At 33.8% G+C, this 20,580-nt stretch overlaps 1 protein-coding gene across 3 annotated transcripts in view; it reads left to right on the top strand.

Annotated features, from left to right (window-relative positions):
• Positions 1–20,580, top strand: part of TENT2 (terminal nucleotidyltransferase 2) — a 61,765-nt gene that overhangs the window by 35,496 nt on the left and 5,689 nt on the right. For all 3 annotated transcript variants that reach the window (XM_046666679.1, XM_046666680.1, XM_046666677.1), the window contains 2 exons: positions 4,328–4,371; positions 12,178–12,314. In XM_046666679.1, coding sequence (XP_046522635.1) covers positions 4,328–4,371; positions 12,178–12,314 — 181 coding nt within the window. The remainder of the gene's footprint in view (positions 1–4,327; positions 4,372–12,177; positions 12,315–20,580) is intronic.

The raw sequence follows: 20,580 nt of genomic DNA, 5'->3' as shown, positions 1-20,580 counted from the left end.
AAAATAAACTCAAGCACCATCCATGATGTTTTATGTTTTTCACTTGAGACAGGAATTAAATGATTTTCTTGTTGGTCAAAGAAGCTTTTATTCCCTGTGAGCTGACGTGGAGATTGGGTGGAAGTCTTGAGGTTAATGTAATGGAAGACCATTTACCAGGATGTCTAGGTCTGATCTGTTCTGGGTTAATGATACTTCCACAGTTTAGAAAGCAGTGTTGTAATATTTATATTCGTACCCTTTGAGTTTATGATTCCATTTCTAAGAATTTATCCTAAGGTAATTATCAGGGATGCATATATGGATTTATATATATGGCTGTTTTTCATGGAGTTTATTGAAATAATAAAAGATTAGAAATAATCTTAAGTTTTTAAGAATGGGAGAATAATTAAACTAATTATAATATGTCCTACTGTGAAATTTACACAGCCACTAAAAATCACGTTTTCAGGATATTTATGATTTAAGAAAATATTCATGATATTGTCATATATAACGTGATACCAGTTTTATTTAAAAAATGATAATTATGGGGCTGGCCTGGTGGTGCAGCGGTTAAGTTCGCATGTTCTGCTTCTCGGTGGGCCAGGGTTTGCTGGTTCGGATCCTGGGTGGGAACATGACACCGCTTAGCACACCATGCTGTGGTGGGCATCCCACATACAAAGTGGAGGAAGATGGGCATGGATGTTGACTCGGGGCTGGTCTTCCTCAGTAAAGGGAGGAGGATTGGCAGTAGTTAGCTCAGGGCTAATCTTCCTGAAAAAAAAAAAAAGTTCCTAGCACCTAAAATGATCAATAAATGGTACTTAACTGTTAAAAAAAAAAAGATAATTATATTTGAGTTTGTATATGTGTTAATTTGTATACAAATATTGAAAAGGTGTGTGCCAAAAATTTATCAGGGGTTATTTATGTACACCAGGATTTGTTTTCTTTATATATTACTGTGCTTGTAGATGTTTTATAATGTATGTTAAATGAGAGTATATTTTTATTTGAACTATAGAATCAGATAAATTTTTTTGAGTTAGTGAAAGAGACATATAATTAAACGGGCCAAAGTTTTATGACTCGGTCATCAGAAAGGTTAGATAATCTTCCTCTTTGTTGTTAAAAAATTTCAAGCTAATTTTAATACATGTATTTTTATTGCTGACTAGTCTTGGATATACACTAGTTTGATGATTGATTTGCCTTTCTCAAAACATTTGAAACATATGATGTTGACTGTTTTAAATACTACTTTCTATCTCTCTAATCATTTTTTGTCCAGTTTTTTAGTTCAGTCTGAAACATGTTACTTTTGATGCTTTTTTAGTGAACTCTGTCCCCTTGTGGATTACAGTTCACTTTTATTAAAAATTGAATAGATTGAAATATTTCTTATAAAATATAAAGAATAATATGACAGGTACTCATGTACCACCACCTACTGTGTATTCATTCCTTTGTTTCAGTTGTGATTTAAAAATTAGATTTGACTAAAGCGTTTACCATACCTGAGCATCCATAGTATGTGCCCTACCCCCGTTCTTATGGTTTATGTTAGAAATTTTAATTTGATTGTCTTCTTTAGAAAATGTACTTTAATCCCAGATGCCCCGAAGTGGTTTTGCAAGCAGGTTGAAAATTCAAGCATTAGTATTTTACCAGTGTAGTGAACTTATGTTAAAATTATTTTAGATTTTGTTAAACATATTTTTTTCTTGACAAAGTGGTCCCGTTTACTGATGTTGGTTTGTAATTAATGGTACTATCATCAACCATTTCTAGGCCTTTGTTAAAGGATGTCAGCTTTAACAAACACCAGAGCTAATGTAACCCTATACTTTGGCAAATTTAAGCTACTCCTGCTTAGAATAAATTAGAGAGATTGAAATAAGTAGTTGCTTTTTCTGTTATGCAAGTGTCTGCAAGATGTATTGAGCAGTTCCAGTTCTGCCATAGTGAGCTAGTGTTTTGTGATTTATTCCACCTCTCTGGCCTTAATATTCTTATCTGTGGCAGGAATAGTTGGATCAGATGACTTTTAAGTTTTGTTTAACTTCATAAATGACTTAATATCTTTTCTGCCATGAACAGAGAAAGGAAACAGGTTCTCTGTAGAAAGATTGAAAAGATTAACTAAAGCATGTTTTAGAATGAACTTCAACAGTCAATAATAGATGACATATGCTTGAAAAGGTAACTGATGAAAGCAAGGGGAAAAAGGCATTGAGAAGAGATTTTAATGGCAATCTAAGATTAAGAGTTAATAATACAGGCAAAAGTATAAATTGGTTAGAATTAATAATATGAATGAATATTCGTGGATGGTTTGCTGTGTTACCAGGTACAGAACTATCTTAGGCATTTTTAAATTGTTTTTGTATTTTCAAAATTAGTGGTTGCTTAGTGTTGTTGAAGATCTGCTCTTTTAAAAGATTGAAGTCCGCAAGTTTGAAGTCAACATAGAATACAGCCAGAGTCTTCCAGAATGTATTTTGCTTTGGAGTAACATAAACATTTGAAAAACTACTGAACGCTTTGAGGTTACTATCAGGAGAGTGTTAATGAATAACTGCCACAGTACACTGAGTGCTTCTGTAATGACCAGTATTTTTAAATCTTTAAGGTTGTCAGACAAGGGATTTACTGAATGATATCCCTGCCCCCAAAAGCTGAGTTCTAAAGGCTTCTTGTCTGTTGAAAGGCCCTAACTCAGTGGTTAGTATTTGTTTTTCTCTTCTAGCGTTCTAGTTATGATTCAAGAATGAGAGGTTTTTTTTTCCTAATTCTGTACAACCCTTTCTTCATCTTTTTTTAAATTGAGATTTTATTTTACTAGGAGTATTTAGTGGCAAAGAAATTCAGGTTTTTACATGAGTAAACTAATTTCTAGTAAGATTTTCTAATTTGGCTTTTCTATTGTAACAAAAATTACTAGAAAGCCATTTTAAAATGTTATACAAATACAGAGACTTTTAGAATTAAAGTGGCTGGGGCTTGAGTTTGTTTGTAGGGGCTTCTAGGATTTTGAACTTTTGAATACCTCTGGAGAAAAAAATATGTATCCTTACTTCCTAAGAGTGATTTTGGTAAGTAGTGAGTGAGGCTTTTCCCCTAATAGTCAGATACTGTGAACATTCTAGACTACCATGAAATTTCATTTTATTCAAATTTTCCACTTGGGAATAAAGCATGATACAGAAGGGAGATTTAAATACTATATGGTAGAAATTTATACATTTATAGTCATAATTGGAGACCATGTAAATTGGTCATAATGTTTGATTATATGTACATTAATGTATTCCAGAAGTCATTTTTTAAAAGTTTGTGCTAAATAGCAAATTAAAAGTGAATTAAAGTTTGTTACTGAGTTTATTTAGTTATATGCGTTATTTCTAATTCTTAAATACATAGTTTATCATACGGTACTGTATTTGGTCTTTAATCTTAAAGAAATCTTGAAAATGCATTATTTGTATCTTATCATACTCAAGACATCATATTTTAATTATTTCTTATATAGTGAATATTAGACACTTTGCCTTTCATGCCTTTCCATTTACATTGTAGTTATGTGAAATTACTATTAATGCATTTACTGAGGTTGGATTTGGATAAAACTATTAAAGGGTGAAGAGTGACAATTAAAAAATACAGTAGCATATGAAGATAGTGATTTCTTTATATGAAATTTTATTTATTTTATAGTTTACTGGTGTAAATTTTCTAATTCAGATTTCTAATTTTGCTGAGGCTTTCCTTTGTAAAATTAATTAATTAAGTTGAAGGTTTTTTCAGGGTTTTTTCTAGTAGATCAATTTCCTAAGACAATCTATTTTGGTGTTATTGTTTATTAGAAGAAATTAAATAATAAAAGGACAGTTATGATAAACTGTTGTTCTTTCATGATGTAGTATCATTGGCCTGTATTTAAAAAAAAATTTTTTTTTGATAGTAACATCCATCTTAACAATGTCCATTCAGTATCTGTAGAACAGTTCTTGTCTTGCTTATTTTGTGTGTGTCTGATGTTGGACCAAATGATGTGTGTCCGTTTATTGATGCCCTATTATTCTAAAACCATGTAATGAACATTGGTTTATATAGATATGTATGTAGATATATATATAGCTTATTAGCAAATCTTAAATTGTCAACTTAGATATATTTTGAATTTAAATCTTTAGGGATCAGAATTAATTTCACAAAATATATGAAAACTGTTGAGCAGAAACCCTTATAGTCTCATACCTGGAGTGTAGCTGACAAATTATTGCTTTGTAAAATGAATTATGTGAATCACAGAAGCTTTAAACTTTTTTTTTTATAGCCCTACCTGAACCCATCCTTCCATCCATCCAAAAAATTTACCCAGTAAGTGTTTCTTATAAATTATTATAATACATATTATGGCAAGTATATGTGGAACTATTATATGCAATATTAATGTGAATATAAAAATAGTAATAGTTACCTTCTAAGTATTTGATAACATTTTCTATATAGGCTGAGGCATTGGCCGCTAGAAGAATAAAAATGTTTCATATACTTTTCAGAAGACTGGTGTTTTATTTGGTTATTGGCAGACAATTTGGTCTTTTATGGTAATGGTGGAATTTTTTGCATGATGCTCATAATTGTTAGTAATCTTAATTAAATATACTCAGTTGGTCAAGGCCCATTTGGACTCATTCCACTTTTTTTCATGCTATTTGTAAATATAGTTTTACAGCATTTCTTTAGTTAGTAACTCAGAAGTTTTTCAGCCCAATGTATGTATACTTTGAAAGCCGGGAAAAAAATTAAGAAGTTGAACAAATTGGATAATAATTTTATCTTTCCTTTGATTTTACCAAGTAATAAACCAAACCAGGTAATGTTAGTGTACTGTCCTTGTGTACATAATATTAAGAATCCTGCTAAAGTTAATTGGAAACATTCAAGAAATGAAGTGTGCCTACTAGAAAAGTTTAGTATGTATTCACTTTGAGTTTAGAGAAACCTAGGTAATGTACATATTCACACTTATATGAATACTTTTGTTTCTTTTCCAGTTTTTTGTGTTCTTTTTTCCAGAATTCTCTGTTTCCTTGTTTTATAGTTTTACCGTTTCTGTTTTTCTCTGTAGTCATCTTTGTTTCTGGTTTTATTTGGAAATAATATTTAAGCTACTTGTTTAGAATATTGTTTGATCAACCTGCTGAAACCACCTAATTTTTACTGGTTAGTTTCATAAACTTATAAGGGGAGCTATTTTCTAAACTTAGTAGGTGGCAATATTATAAAGGAAAACATGCTATCTAGCTTGAGTGATCAACTTTCAAAGAACTTATTTATTTTAAATGTGTCACACAAAATATAATATACTTGACATGGAACCTAAATTAAATGCCATTTAATCTTTGATAATTGAGAAGAACTGATATTCTTGCTTTTGAACATCACTTAGTATTATAATGCACACATGCCAAGTGCTGGATGATAAAGGGTTCATTGTCAGAGTTTTGCTGAGTGGGGACCTCCTAGTTTGTGGTGGGTAATCTACTAGAAGACGCCGTTTACAAGAACTGTTTGAAATCTGGATATCTTACCTTCCTGCTTTTAAAAACTAATTATTGCTATTACAAGGAACTATTATAATGAGTTTCCAGTATAGCTAGGGATCAGTATTTATGCTTTCTTGAACATTATGAAAAATGAAAGCATCAGAAAGTATAGAAATAAAAGTAACTCGAACTTTTGGGCCTTATTCTTGAATGATTTCTTCTCTCCATAAAGTATTGATTCTTTAGCTCATACTGAAAGGTCAAAGATAATCTCTGGGTGTTTGCTATTTCGTTTTGTCGTCCCAACTTTATTTTTCTTTAAGACCTAGGTTTCAGTGTAGAAAGAGCTGCATATATTTTTCAGCATACAAAGGATCTAATATTTAAACTTATCCTTCAAAGAATCTATTATTGTTTATTGAATAGATGCCTCTACAGAAATCTCGCTTAAAACCCTGTGCTATTTGAAACTCTTTTTGCTAATATAAAATATTGATGAAATTTCAGTTGAATGCACTATGCTTGAGGACAGGGGTATTGCTTTTATGATAAGATATGCAGGTTCTTATTAGTATGTTCTAGTTTGAAGAACCTTATTTTTAATTCTTGGTTTCATTTTTCTAATTATCTGGCTTTCCCACGTGACAGAGTCCTGACTTCTCTTCACATACACTACATCTGACCCTATTCTCTCCACCTCTCTTTTGCTAATAATCTTATTTCTATGCTTGTAACAGAAAAATAGATTTAATACTAGCCCCACCCCAAGGCTGTAAAAAATATGAATAGCAAGACCTCCTAGATTTGAGAATGTCTTAATTTACTTTCAAGTCTGTTTACATTGTCGTAAATATTTCAAGCACATTATCTTTACTGTAAGATTGATGTTTACGTGGATAAGGACTTACTAGTTCCTCTTAACAGGGTTTTTTGTTTTATCTGAAACCTGTAAGCTGATCAGTAGAGTGCTTTTTCAGTGGTCCATCTGATGGGACAAGCAGTCAGCTTGTTTTTTATTACTAGTGACTGTCATTTAGTATATACTTCATGTCAGCACACTGTAAATTTTATGCACAATATCTTTAATCCTAAACAAACTTGTAAGTTGTTACCCTTGTTTCACAGGTGAAGAAACTAAGTCTTAGAAAGGTACATGTTACATGATTGATCCAAGCCTGTATGGTCACAAATTATAGATCCAGAAACTGGTATTTTTTCATTATACTGTGCTGCCTGAGGAATTGCAAAATGTTAGTAGTATGCACTAACATATCATTTCACCTAATTCTGTTATTACGTTTGATTTGTATATATCTGACTGTATGTCTGATTGTTCCTATACCTTTCTTAAGAAAGGCAGATATGACAGAATTTTGCCTTATGTAGATAAGTTTGAGAATGGCTTCAAACTGCACAGTAATAACAAAAAAACTTTGTTCTTTACAAGGGAACAGCGTTCTTTTAAATTTTGTTTTTTATATATATTATATATTAACATATATTATACATATAATACATATAATAATATAGTTAAAATAGAATAAAAAGATAAGATAATTTTGGACTGGAATAAAATTTCAATAGATTTTGCTTTTTTTAGTCTTTTTCATATCTTCTCAAAACTTAGAAAATATTTTAAAAATTGGTGTAGTATTTAAATTCAGTTATGATATTAAATTATGAAAGACAAGGATGAAAGACTATGAGCGTATCTTTATCTTCAAAAGCTACATCATAGTATAGGAATATTGATTATTGCTGCTTAATTCTTACTGACTTGAAAAAACAAATGATAGAGGGCATGGTATTTACTATTAAGTTAAAGAAGTGAAGTTGAGAAAGTTTAAATATATAAACTCAGATTAAGCTTATGAAGAGATCTTTATTTTAATGCCAGCATATTATTATGAGATTTGCCTGGAATTATGCCAGGTAGATTTATCAAGACAACTTATATTTGTTTGCTTCCCTAATGGTATCTTCATATTCCAGGAAGCCGTTTATGTTAACAGAATAGAGATGTAAGAAAATAGCCCACTTTTTTATAGTTATGAAATAAAGAATTCTGAGAATGTAGAGTTTGTGCAGTTGTACATTGAAAATACGTTAAATTTTACATATATATGTGTATATACACACATTCATATAGCAACTTTTTTCAGTTTTAAAATGCAAACAATATGATGAAAGATTTAATTAGTTTTGTAAAACAGGCTCTAAATGAATACTTTTGAAAAGAAAAATTTGAAAGTTTTGGTGAAGGTTAATTTTAATTTTGTTTTCTTTTTTCTTTTTCTCCCCAAATCCCTCCAGTACATGGTTGTGTATTTTAGTTGTGGGTCCTTCCAGTCGTGACATGTGGGACGCTGCCTGAGCATGGCCCGACAAGCGGTGCCATGTCTGTGCCCTGGATCAGAACCAGCAAAACCTGGGCCACAGCAGCAGAGTGCGTGAACTTAACCACTCGGCCACAGGGCCAGCCCCTAATTTTAATTTTAATTTAAATTTTTTTTTTGAGGAAGATTAGCCCTGAGCTAACGTCTGTGCCTGTATTCCTCTATTTTATATGTGGGACGCCTGCCACAGCATAGCTTGATAAGTGGTGGTGCATAGGTCTGCACCTGGGATCTGAACTGGCGAACCCCAGACCACTGAAGCAGAGTCCCCAAACTTAACCACTACACCATTGGGCCAGCCCCAAGATTTATTTTTTTTAAGTGACAAAAGCCATTGTTTTAAAGTTGACATTACTTAAATTTTCAAAATCCTAATCAAGTTAATTTTGAAACAATACATTAAAAGTTTCAGAAAGCGGGCCGGCCCTGTGGCCAAGTTCGCACGCTCTGCTTCAGCAGCCCAGGGTTTCGCAGGTTCAGATCCTGGGCGTGGACATGGCATTGCTCATCAGGCCATGCTGAGGTGGTGTCCCACATGCCACAACTAGAAGAACCCACAACTAAAATATACAACTATGTACTGGGGGAATTTGGGGAGAAAAAGCAAAAAAAAAAAAAAAAAAGTTTCAAAAGGTAACCATACTGCATTATTGTATAAATGTGCAGTTATAATAATGATGCCTGGCATATACTAAGTAATTATTACTGCTCTGCTTTACATACATTATGTCATTTAATCCTTATAACAACCCTTAGAGTACTATTATTTTTCTTATATTATGGGTGAAGAAACTGAGCCTTTGGAAAGCTAGGTAACTTGGTTAAACTCATATAGCTGATAGAAGAGCAAAGTTTCAAACCTACGTCCGACTCCAAAACTCATGCTCGCTACTGCTTCATTATAGTACTTCTACTTTGTGTTAAATACTTAAAATGATTTCAAAACGTTAAAAATCTCACTCAAGTCAGATGTAATTTAAAGGAAATTTAATGATTAGTCTTCAGCATGCATCACTAGGTTAGTGGTAATCTGGATACAGTTAAGAAAGCTTGGTAGAACTTCAGTATATCATTTAGTTCTTTCTCTATTCAGGCAGAACTTGACTGAAGTACTCCATATCAGTTATCTTTTTCTTTGAGACCTTCCTCAACATTTATTTCTAGGGTCTAATAATTCATATTAGAAAATTATGCAACTTAAATGTCTTTGTTTGCCTGGAGATGGAAAACAGTCATCTTTCATTTAAGCCATACATCGTTTTGGAGAAACGAGTACCAAGTTACCAAGTAAAAGTTTAGCCAATGTAATTTATTCCAGAAAGTGCTTAATTGTCCAAATTTCAAATTTTGAAGGTAAAGTAGGATATTATGGCACAGCCTCAGAAAAATGATGGACTCTGACAAAAGATGTTTTTGCTGTTTTTGGTAGGCAGTTGTATGGGCAAAAACAGTGAGACTTTTCAGATGTTTCTCAAGGGATTGCCTATTAAATTTTTCTTAACCTGGCATTCATTGAGGAGAAATGGAAGATATATAAACACCAGCATTTAAATTCAAGTGGAAAGTGTTTTCAGGAAAAGTCATTACACATTTGGTTATTAGAAGCCCAAAATAATATATAACCTTAAAGAGTAATAAAGATGTCTTTCCTACATGAAAAAAAATCAGACCGCGAAAAGTATCGGTAATCCAAAAAAAAAAGCTCTTTAAGAAATAGATGTTACATTGTACCAGTTAAATTGTTTTTCCAGGGATTTAGGTTGTAATTTTAAGGCTGCTTTTTTTCCTTTGGTTTTTGGATTGCTCTTTATGTGCTTTCTAATATGTTAGCTTAAGTTCTGCCCACCCCCGTCCTATCTGAAGTAGCGTATGTTATTCTTAAATATGTAAATGCAATGGGGGAGCTCCCTTTTAAAAAAAATTCTTTGATGAAATCTTTCTCAAAGCAGAGAATCTTTCTGTAATGCGTTTGGTTACCAAAAATGAGGATTTTTTAGGGTCAAATGGAATTCCCACTTACTTGTAGCTTCTTTTGGAGTCTTTTTTTTTTTTTTTTTTAAGTTTTGAGTTTCCTTCAGTTCTCCCTCAGTATGTATAACATGGCCCTTTTTGTATACAACCATGAAAAAGAACAGTGGACTAAGAGAAGACTGGCCAAATTGTTGATGTCCAAGGTCGGTTAGCATTTTAGTAGAGTAGGTCTCACAGCTCTTCAGTTATAATGTAACAATTGCTGACCTTTTTCTTTAAATTATTGAACAAAATAAAATTTTAAAGGAGGTTCAAACAGTTTTAAATTTCAGGTAAGAAAATGACTCTTCTATTTCAGCATCAGTGTAAATTGAATGCTTATTGTGCTAGGTGCTAGAAATAAAAATTAGTAAGAAGCTTTCAGAGCAGAAGCTATTAAACAATGACCCACTTTTTTTCCTTGTCATTTGATCTTTTTGTTTAATTTCCCAGAAAATAATATTTATATTTTACAATTTTAAATAATGTTGTCTAAATCCAGTTTTACACTTAACAAGTTAGACAAAAGGTGGCAGAGATGGTATACCTGCTATTCCTTTTGCTTTTACTCTTAGTATAAATTGAGCCTTCTCTGCTATTCCCCCTAGTCTTAGAGACAATTAGGATTCCTACCTGCATCTTTTAATGTAATATTAAATCTGTTAGAAGTATAAGGGGAAGTCCCAAGTTTAGGAGTGTCAGCTTTATGAATTGTGTGGGTGGAGCAGAATTTTTCTTCTGAGAGATGATAATTTTTTGGTAGTTATAAATTATTGATAGAATTATAGGTAATGGGCAGGGGAGGGGATTTTTTTACTCCTTTGTTTTTGCTGATGACTTTTGAAGACTACTGTTAAATAGATGCACTACCCTATTTCTCTGTATTGCAACTTAGTTATTTGGGGAACCTCCATTTTTTTTTAATGTTGGAGTTATTTAGACATTGCTAACTGAATTGATATCTATAAACCCAAAGTTGATCTGTTAGATAGTTGGGAACCTTAAGTGTAGTTGTCATTCTGCTGCTTAACCAATTGCTGTTTTTTTTTAACCTGTTTCTACTCTGATGACAAAGGGAAATATAGAAAATCCTTCTAGGGGCCAGCCCGGTGGTGCAGCGGTTAGGTGCACACGTTCTGCTTCTCTGCGGCCTGGGGTTCGCCGGTTCAGATCCTGGGTGCGGACATGGCCCCTCTTGGCACACCATGCTGTGGCAGGCGTCCCACATATAAAGCAGAGGAAGATGGGCACGGATGTTAGCTCAGGGCCAGCCTTCCTCAGCAAAAAAGAGGAGGGCTGGCAGTAGTTAGCTCAGGGCTAATCTCCTCAAAAAAAAAGAAGAAAATTCTTCTTGAGGACACTATGCACATTACCTTAGAAAGATTATTTTCTAACATAAGAATATGGATTGCTTGAGAATCTCTATAGTTCATTTAGGATGTTTTAGAGCCAGAACTTACTGCCAATAGAGGAAAGATCAGATATGAAAATGAATGACATACCATAGGCAAAAATAATAAATATCCATTAGTAGTTTTCCTAATAAGTGTGTTGTTTGGGTCTGGATTGCAAGCAAATGGTACCTTTCTTTATGAATAGTGTGGTAAAAGTTTGCTGAATATTGCTTGCTGGTATGATTCCTATCTTCCTACTTTTCCTTGCCCTCTTTGTCTTTTCAAGTTTAATTCATGTCGAATGTCTGTCTTCTCATCCCTCTAAGATACAAAATACAAAAACGAAATTAAACAATTAAAAAAATCTTAAAATCAGTATATGTACTATTCATATATTAAAGTTACTTTTATGGCCTTTGACAGAAATTTTAAGTGGCAGTTAGAAAAAACTCTTACCTTGTGCTTGATATAGCTTGCATAAAGTACAGCTGCTCCTTGTAGATATAATTAAGAAAGAGATACATTTATAAAGCTGTGTATTATTGGATGGAATCTTGGTATGTACAGTAAGGTTTTATTTATGAATTAGAAAATCTTTTGCTACCATAGGGATCATTTGGTTAACTGAGTGATATGCCTCAGCCAAGGATTAAAATATCTTAGTTTTTCCAGACACTGATGAAATCTTTAGTGGGAGAAAATCTTTAAATATCTAAATCACCAACATAAAGAAAATTTCTTCTTGCTTCTTCAGAAAGCCTTAGGTCAGGATTAATAAAGTTTTTAGTGTATGTTTTAAGTGGGTTTACATTTTCCCCTCTTTCTTTTTGACAGGAATCTTTCAGTCCTGCTATACAGTTGCACCTTGTACATCAAGCACCATGTAATGTTCCTCCTTACCTCTCAAAGAATGAATCAAGTCTTGGGGACCTCTTACTGGGCTTTCTTAAATATTACGCTACAGAATTTGAGTAAGTGAAACTTCAAATTGTGTTTATTCATTCACATATAAGTGAATGCTACAAATTTGGTCATAAGCTGTATTTATGAATTTCAATGTTCTAAACTTGTCCAGAAGTGTGTAGTTTATAAAAATTAATATCTAATGATTATTATAAACTAAAAGATTGCATATGCCTAGCTAGTAAAAAAATTATAGTTCAGTAAGCTAAATTTTAGTTGATTTCAGTAGTGATCTCATTTTATGTTTAGTAGGGCCTAAACAAATGTTTGTGTTGGTCCTACGTAGGTGCTGTATAGTTTGGAACGTCTATTTTTTAAGAACTTAAAATTTATAGTGAAAAAACACAGCTAAGGCAAACTTGGGAAAAGATCTGCTTAATACTTGATATCTGAATAAATAGTCGTGTTAGTATGATATACAAATCAAGAAGTACACCTTTTCCTTTTTTTTTTTTGAGGGTGATGTGTAAACATGAAACCTTAAAGTGTGTAATCAGACTGGACATAACTGAAAGTTCTTATGGAAGTTCTTAGTCCACATAGAGTCGGATTATGGGTTGTTCATAGCTTTTCTGATTAATTTAGAAAAACTTGAAGTAGAGGGAGAACTTAGGAGTTGTACAAAGTTAGAGGAGAAGGGTACAGTGACCATAGGGTACCACTTTGAAGAGGTTTGGAGAGGGGAATAATGAGAGTATAGTAATACACTGCAATTACTAGGTGGGAAAAACTATTCTAAACATATTATGTGTCTTATCTCATTCGGTTTACATCATAACCATATGAGATGGTGTTAGATTATGCCCATTTTGCCAGTGAGGCATCTAAAGAGATAAACTTGCCCCAAGAACCCACAGCCAGTAAGGGGAGTATTTCAGATAGTTTTGACTGCAAAATTCACACTTTTACCTATGATACTTTACTGCAATGTTGGTATTGTCTTATCTGCTATGGTGTGATAGCTCCAAGAAACCTGATTCTTATAAGATGATTTGAAACACAGGGCATGAAAGAACAAACGTTGTTTAAATTCCTCAAAGTAAAGCTTATACCAGACTGTTTGTGCCTGTGTTCTTTACAGTTGTATCTCCAGTACCTAGCCCAGTGCTGGATAGTGGGTATTTGAAACATGCTTCTTATAAATAAACAATTTTGAAGCAGAGAGTAAGATTATAGACATAATTCAAAGATCCATAAGATGACTTAAAGATTACTGAATTAGGTTAGGAAAAGTGCTGGAGGAAAGTAGGTTAGTGAGAGTGAAGAAATCATAATCCAGGTTGAAAATGGCCAGGACCTGAATGTAGGTCTGGGCAACAAGGATAAAAAGGAAGGAACTTTCATTTATATAAAGATGAAGAAAGATTTAAGACTATATGAGACATGGGACGTAAGACACAGTGAAGGTTATTCTACAGTTAAGATTTTTAAGATGTTGCAAGAACAATAGTTACTGTTTAGTGAGGATTTACCTAGTATCTTACAGTATGCTGAGTGATTCCTGCATATTATCATATTTCATCCTCACAGTAAACCCCAGTCAAGCTGAGAGAATTTGTGTACTTGAAATTTTCCCATGGCAGTACAGCTAGAGAGTGAGAGAACTGGGATTCAAATTCAGATCTGACTCGAAAACCACATTCTTAATTGTTACACTGTATTGGCATCGTCTCTTGTGTCATATGAATTAGGCATTGGGGGAAGTTTATAGATAGGGAAAAGGATTCATAGAAGAAAGATATATTTCTGCCATGTATAGTTTAGGATTAGAGCATCTACATGCAAATAGCTTGAAAATTACTTGCTTTGTTGAACTGAGACAAGATGATAGATATGCAGGTTTGTGTGTTAGGTTAGTATTAACAGAAACCAGCTTGCTGTGCCAAATGATACTGGCTAGGATGCTGATGCTTGGAAAGAGATTTTGAACTTTTGGATGCCTGTGTTAGCACTATGATACATGATTTAGGAGACATCTTTGCCTGTTCTTTCATCCTAGAGTGCATTCGTCAAGTGCATTGTTGTTTCCTACCAGATATTTTCAGAAATGTGACTGTCACAAGCACAGCCAAGAATGTAGTCATGGTAATGGACTAGGTGCCGTGCAGAAGAATTCTGGCAGCTGTTAGAAATGTTTGTAAGGATTTCTTCTGAACTTTGAGATATTCAATTAAAAAATTCTCTTTACTTGAAGACAGAATTAAGGGCCTGTTAAGGGATGCTTGAGTATACAGTATAAGTGTTGCAGGAATTTTATATGACTATTTAAAAATTACTAAGAGTTTCTTCCCTACTTCACTCACAGCTTTCTCCTAAATCTTGCTGCTAAAAAATTCTTAAAATGAACCTAAGCTTCTAGAATTGTACCTGGGAATGGGGAACTGACAAAATAGGGGGGAAAAAAAAGATCAGGTGGCTCAATGAATCTAGAAAAAAATATAGTCAGAATGTAATAATTTTGTATTTTAGCAAAACAAAAGAAAAATTTAAGTTGTAAATATCGTACAGACTCATGGATACTGGGAAGATTCTAAGAACCCTAAAAGGTACATATTTTATAATCCTCTTTATTCCCTGGATGCCTAATCACATGTAATTACTGCTAGTCTAGCTGCTGAATTAAAAATACATATCTGCATATTTAAACACATACATTTTTTAAAAAAGGACATTACAAATTATTACCTGTATTGCATTTTAATATCTAGCATGATGAAGGAAAGTCCCACTGAAAAGGTGACCTTTGAATAAAGACCTGATGGAGAGGAAGGTGTGAGCTTCGTGTCTGTCTGGGAGAAGAGCTTTCCAAACAGAAGGCAAAGCATGTGCAAAGACCCTGTGGTGGGGTTTTCTAACATGTTCAAGTAACAGAAAGGAGGCCAGTGTGACTGGAAGAGAATAGAAGGAAATGATGTCAGAGAATTAAGGAAGTCCACATCATGTAGGGGCTCATAGTTAATTTTGATGACTTTGGCTTTTCCTCTGGGTGATATGGGAAATCACTGGAGGGGTTTCAGAAGGGAAATGGTGTAATCTGATTTAGTTTATAACAGGAAAGAATAGACTGGCTGCTGGGTAAGGATAGAATGAAGGGAGCCAAGGGCAGAAGCAGAGAGACTACTTAGAGGTTATTGTAATAATCTAAGAGAAATGTGGCCTGGAGAATGGTGGTTGTAGTGGAAGTGGATGAGAAGTGGTCAGGTTCTGCTTATATTTTGATTTGTAGCAGATTAGATGGGGTGTAAGAGAAGGAGAAGAGTCAAGAATGACTTCTAAGTTTTTGGCCTGAGCAATTGAAAGGATGGAGTTGCCATTAGGTGTGATGGAGAAGACGAGGGAGGAACATTATTGATTTTGAACATTTTAAGATTGAGATATAAAATATTTAAGTGAGGATATTGAATAGAGAGTTGGATATGCAAATCTAGAGTTCAGGAGAGAGGTCATGATTAGAGCTATGTATTTGGGAGTTGTCAGCAGATAGATGGTATTTAAAGCTATGGAACTGTTTGAGAACACCAAGGGAATATAGATAGAAAAGAGAAAAGGCCCAAAGACTAAAACCCTTAGATGCTCCAGTGTTAAGACACTTATGGGAGGATATGGGAATATGTTAAATGACACAATGAAAGAGACAAATTCGGAATGTAGGAATGTAGGTATTCTGTGAAACAACGGCTTAGTCTCTTAAAAAGTCAGTATCATTTAAAAAAAAAACATGGAAGGAACTTTTCCAGGTTAAAGAGAGGAAACAATCAAATACAATGCATGAACCTTGATTATAATCTGATCAGGGTGGAAGAATTATAAAAGGCGTTTGAATTACTGTTAATTTCTAGATACTGTTGGTGTTATAAAAGAGAATGGCCTTATTCTTAGTAGACATATACCAAAGGATAAAGGAATAAAATTTCATTATGTCTCCAGCTTAACAAATGGTTCAATTCAAAACATACACATACACACACACACACACACACAAGCAAATGTGGGCAGTGTTAATAACTGGTGAACTGTTGTTGAGTTTTATGCTTTTCAGTTTTTCTCTTTGAAAAATTTCATAATACAAAGATGAAATAAAAATGGGATTAGAGATTAGAAGGAACAAATATATAGTCTAAAAAGGAAGAATCATTGAGATAGGAGGAAGGCCAATAGAATGTGGTGTCTTGGAATCCAAGGGAAAAAATGTTTCAAGGAGGAGAGAGTGATTTATCTGTGTCGCATTTTTTGATAGATCCAAGTACACAATGAAAACGAAAAGCTGACCATTGGAGCATGGGTCTACGTGGACGCTACTAGACCCTTAACAGGAGCAGTTTCTGTGGAAGAATAGGGATAAAAAGCATCACTGGTGTGGACTCAAGAAGAACGGGAGGGGAAGAATTAGATACAGTTAGTGTAGTATATGCAAACTCTAGGAGTTTACATGCTTGTAAAGGGGAGCAGAAAAAATAGGGTAGAAATTGGAGGATTAAGTGGGGTTGAGTTTTTTATTTTCTTTTTAGAAAGAAGAAACAAACCATCTTGATGGCAAAATTGGTGATACCAGAAAAAGACATAGTAAATTGTTGAACAGTATACTTGTTTGGGTCAAGAAGGGTTGGAATCTAGAGCACAAGTGGAAGAGGAGCACTGGTAATTCATTAATAATAATGAGAAAAAGCAGACTATGTGGATACAGAAAGTGAAGGTGAATCAGTGTGGTGGGAGCTAATGGAAATTATCTTTTGATTGGTTTAGGTTTTTTTTTTTTTAGTGAAAAGAAGCATGGACGTCAGCTGGGAATGATTGTGAGGGAGGAGATTTGAGAAGTGAGGAGAAAGTATGAATTGTCATGTTAGGAAAATAGAGGAATGAATTAATTTTGGAAATATGATGGGTGGGTAGTTAGCATTCAGGATCCTTTCGAGCTAAGTCATCATGAATTTAAAGGTCAGCGTGGTTGCATATTTTTCTCCACCCATCTTTAGCTACAAGGGAAGGGATTGGAGTAAACAAAGATTTAATTATGGTTGTGTTTCATCCAAGTAAGTTCAGTGCAGCAAGAGGGGATAAGAGAAGTGAGGGGATATACAAGGAAGTGATTTTAATAATTGACCATGGACAGAATGCATTAAATTCAGTCTTGAAAATGTGAGCACAGGGATGCATGTAGAACATCCAGGTGGCAGTTCTTTTTTTTTTTTTTTGAGGAAGATTAGCCCTGAGCTAACTACTGCCAGTCCTCCTCTTTTTTTGCTGAGGAAGCCTGGCCCTGAGCTAATATCCTGCCCATCTTCCTCTACTTTACATGTGGGACGCCTACCACAGCATGGCGTGCCAAGCGGTGCCATGTCTACACCCTGGGCCGCCGAGAAGCGGAATGTGCGAACTTAACCGCTGCGCCACCGGGCCGGACCCCAGGTGGCAGTTCTAATAGTTAGTTGTAAATATTGGCCTGCGGCTTAGGTAGAAAGGTTACAGCTGGAGAAAATGATATGGGAAAGAAACATCTGAGGATTGAGGCCTGAGATGGGTGCTCTAGCATTAGAAGATTGAAAGGGGCAAGGCCCTGGTGGACATCGGCAGTTAAGGATCAGGCAGAAGAAGAGCCAGTCAAAACAAAACAAAACTCTTAGGATTAGAGTACAGTTTTCTCTCTCTAAAGAAGTTTGAAATCCCTGACAAAGTTTTCTTTTTGTTTTCTTCCCAGCTCTTAATAATAAAACAAAACTATATACAATAATCTGTTCACTTAATTTGACCCGTCTTAATATACAGCTGTATGGTATCAGACCCATAATTTTGCCTTTGTTACACTTAAATTTTTCTTTGTAATATTGCTGAAGACCGCATTTCCAATTTAATCAATCATCTCAAGATACTTTGTCCCAAAAAGAGTGGCCAGAAGAGAGTTAATAGATGAGTCCATTATCATTACTGAAGAAAAGAAGCAAGCATCTTACTAATATAGAGGTAGTAATCTCAGTTTTACATTCAAAAGATTCATGTCTTATCAAATCTATTTTAGATTAAATTAGGCCCCATGTCTGTTCTTCTGTTCTTTTCTGAAACATCCCTCTTTTATAGATTATCTTATTTTACACTTTAATTATTGAGTGACTACAACAGATTTTGACACGGCAAGCAAATTATGGTAGAGAAATATAGTATAATAAAAGGCTTAGTATAGCTCCTATCTGTTGTAAAGAATGAAATATTTCTATTACCATTTGAATTCCACATTTAAATTCACCTCTAAGAGTAAAGATAGTATACAAGTTATATATCATGTTTTACGATTTGAAATATTTAATAATTTAGAAGTATTTGAAAGTTCTTTGAAAATGCAATAGGTTGTCAGTCTAAATGATAGTGATTAAAAATATTCTTTTTTTTTCCTCTGAAGTACTTCAAATGATATAGTTATTTAAATAACTGTATTATTTGGGTTGATTGTAGGTTGAAGCTTAAATGATATCTGGTTAGGGATGATAAAGTCAATATAAGTGTGCCACATATATTTCTGTAACCCAGTTTAGAACCAAGTACTGGCATGTAATATAAATTCGGGACTGGATTTAATAGAGAGAGAGTGGTGAGGAGAGTTCCTTTGGTTGAAGGAAGTAAAAGTTGTAATTTAACAGCAGGGTATAGTATTTTAATATCCTAAATTCATCTGAAAGAAGAAATCAGTCTATCCCCTTTTGACATCATGTTTCCGATTTTAATGCTACTGCAGATTCAGCTGTCCTATAAATTGATGTTAGAAACAAGTAGTCTCAGGAAAAAAGTTCATTTTATTAGTAAAATTTGTCTTCAGTGGTATGAAGTGAAGTAGCGCAAAGTGTAATTGTATTGTAATCTTGTTTGGGTCGGGCGTCTGGTTCTATAACTCTCTCCTTTACATCGTTATTGTAAAGAAGGTGTTGGAAACACACTTGCATCAGTAGAGCAGTGTACTGCTTTTCTATTGGAGTCCACACTAACGGAGCTGCTGTGCATGAAGGTTCTAAAACATCTCACTGTAACCAATACTGTTTCTCTTTAACAACTCACTCGTTTTTAAAAAGCAGAAATTCTGATGTATATTTTTAAATAACTTAAAACTGTTTTTGCAAAGTGTTTCTAAACTGTACTCTTGAGGAGAAAAAATAGAAAATCATACTTTAGGGATCCTTTCGCTTATCAAACTCCACAAGATGCAGTATTTTCTTGCATGTTTAACCTAGAAATTAATCAATTTTCCAGAAACAAATGCCATACTTGACCACGATTACATTCTTATGGATTCTCTATGTGATAAATACAGGAAGAGGAGGATGAATGTTGGAATTGGAAGGTCCCAAACCATGGTCTTTCCGTTCTTACTGAAATGGTGAAGAAAGCTGATAAATACGGCTCAATAAAAGATATCAGCTATTCCCCAAACTCGTTTTTCCCTTGCATACAAGCTGAGTGGTCATATGTTTTAGAATGTTCCTTGAAAAAAAGAAAATTGTACTTTACAAAACAATTATAATTGTGAAGAAATTTTTAAAAAGCAGAATGTAAGGTTAGTACATACTAAAGACTGGATAATTTACTTTCAGTCATGCTGATGGCATTGTTTTACTTTAATAAAACTTCACTGTTAACAGCTACGTCTAATATACAACGATAACACTATGTTTTCATAGAGTATTTTGTTTTCTTAAAATAGCAGCCGATACCTTTATTGGAATATTTCAAAATTTTTTCCCAAATCATACAAACAGAGATGTACTTGAACAAGAATTATTTTGTGATAACCAGAAAACAACACCAAAAGGTTACCTCTCTCTTAACAAATAAAAAATTGTTGGGCCAGCCTTGGTCTCTTAGTGGTTAAGTTTGGCACGCTCTGCTTCAGCAGCCTGGGTTCAGTTCCCAGGCATTGCCTGTACCACTCTGTTAGCAGCTATGCTGTGCTGGTGGCCCATGTAACTAAAAAATAGAGAAAGATTAGCATGGATGTTAGCTCAGGGTGAATCTTCTTCAACAATAACAAAAAAACCCCAAAAAAACACTTCCTCGGGTATTGACAATGAACATGGTTTTTATGTTTTTTGCTTACTTACGCGTTCTTATTTTTCATATTACTTCATTTACTCCTTAAATATGTATTGAATGCCTAGTGTCTACTAAGCAACTAGTTGAACAACGAAAAAAATATGTAAATAACTCAGCATCTTGAAGCTTTCATTCTGCTTGTGGGAGACACACAATATACAATAACATAATAAATAGGCAAATTGCTAGAATATAAGTGCT

Source organism: Equus quagga, chromosome 7, assembly GCF_021613505.1.
Source record: "Equus quagga isolate Etosha38 chromosome 7, UCLA_HA_Equagga_1.0, whole genome shotgun sequence".
Lineage (NCBI taxonomy): Eukaryota > Metazoa > Chordata > Mammalia > Perissodactyla > Equidae > Equus > Equus quagga.
The sequence above is the reverse complement of the archived record's forward strand: the minus strand, read 5'-3'. Positions and strand labels throughout refer to the sequence as shown.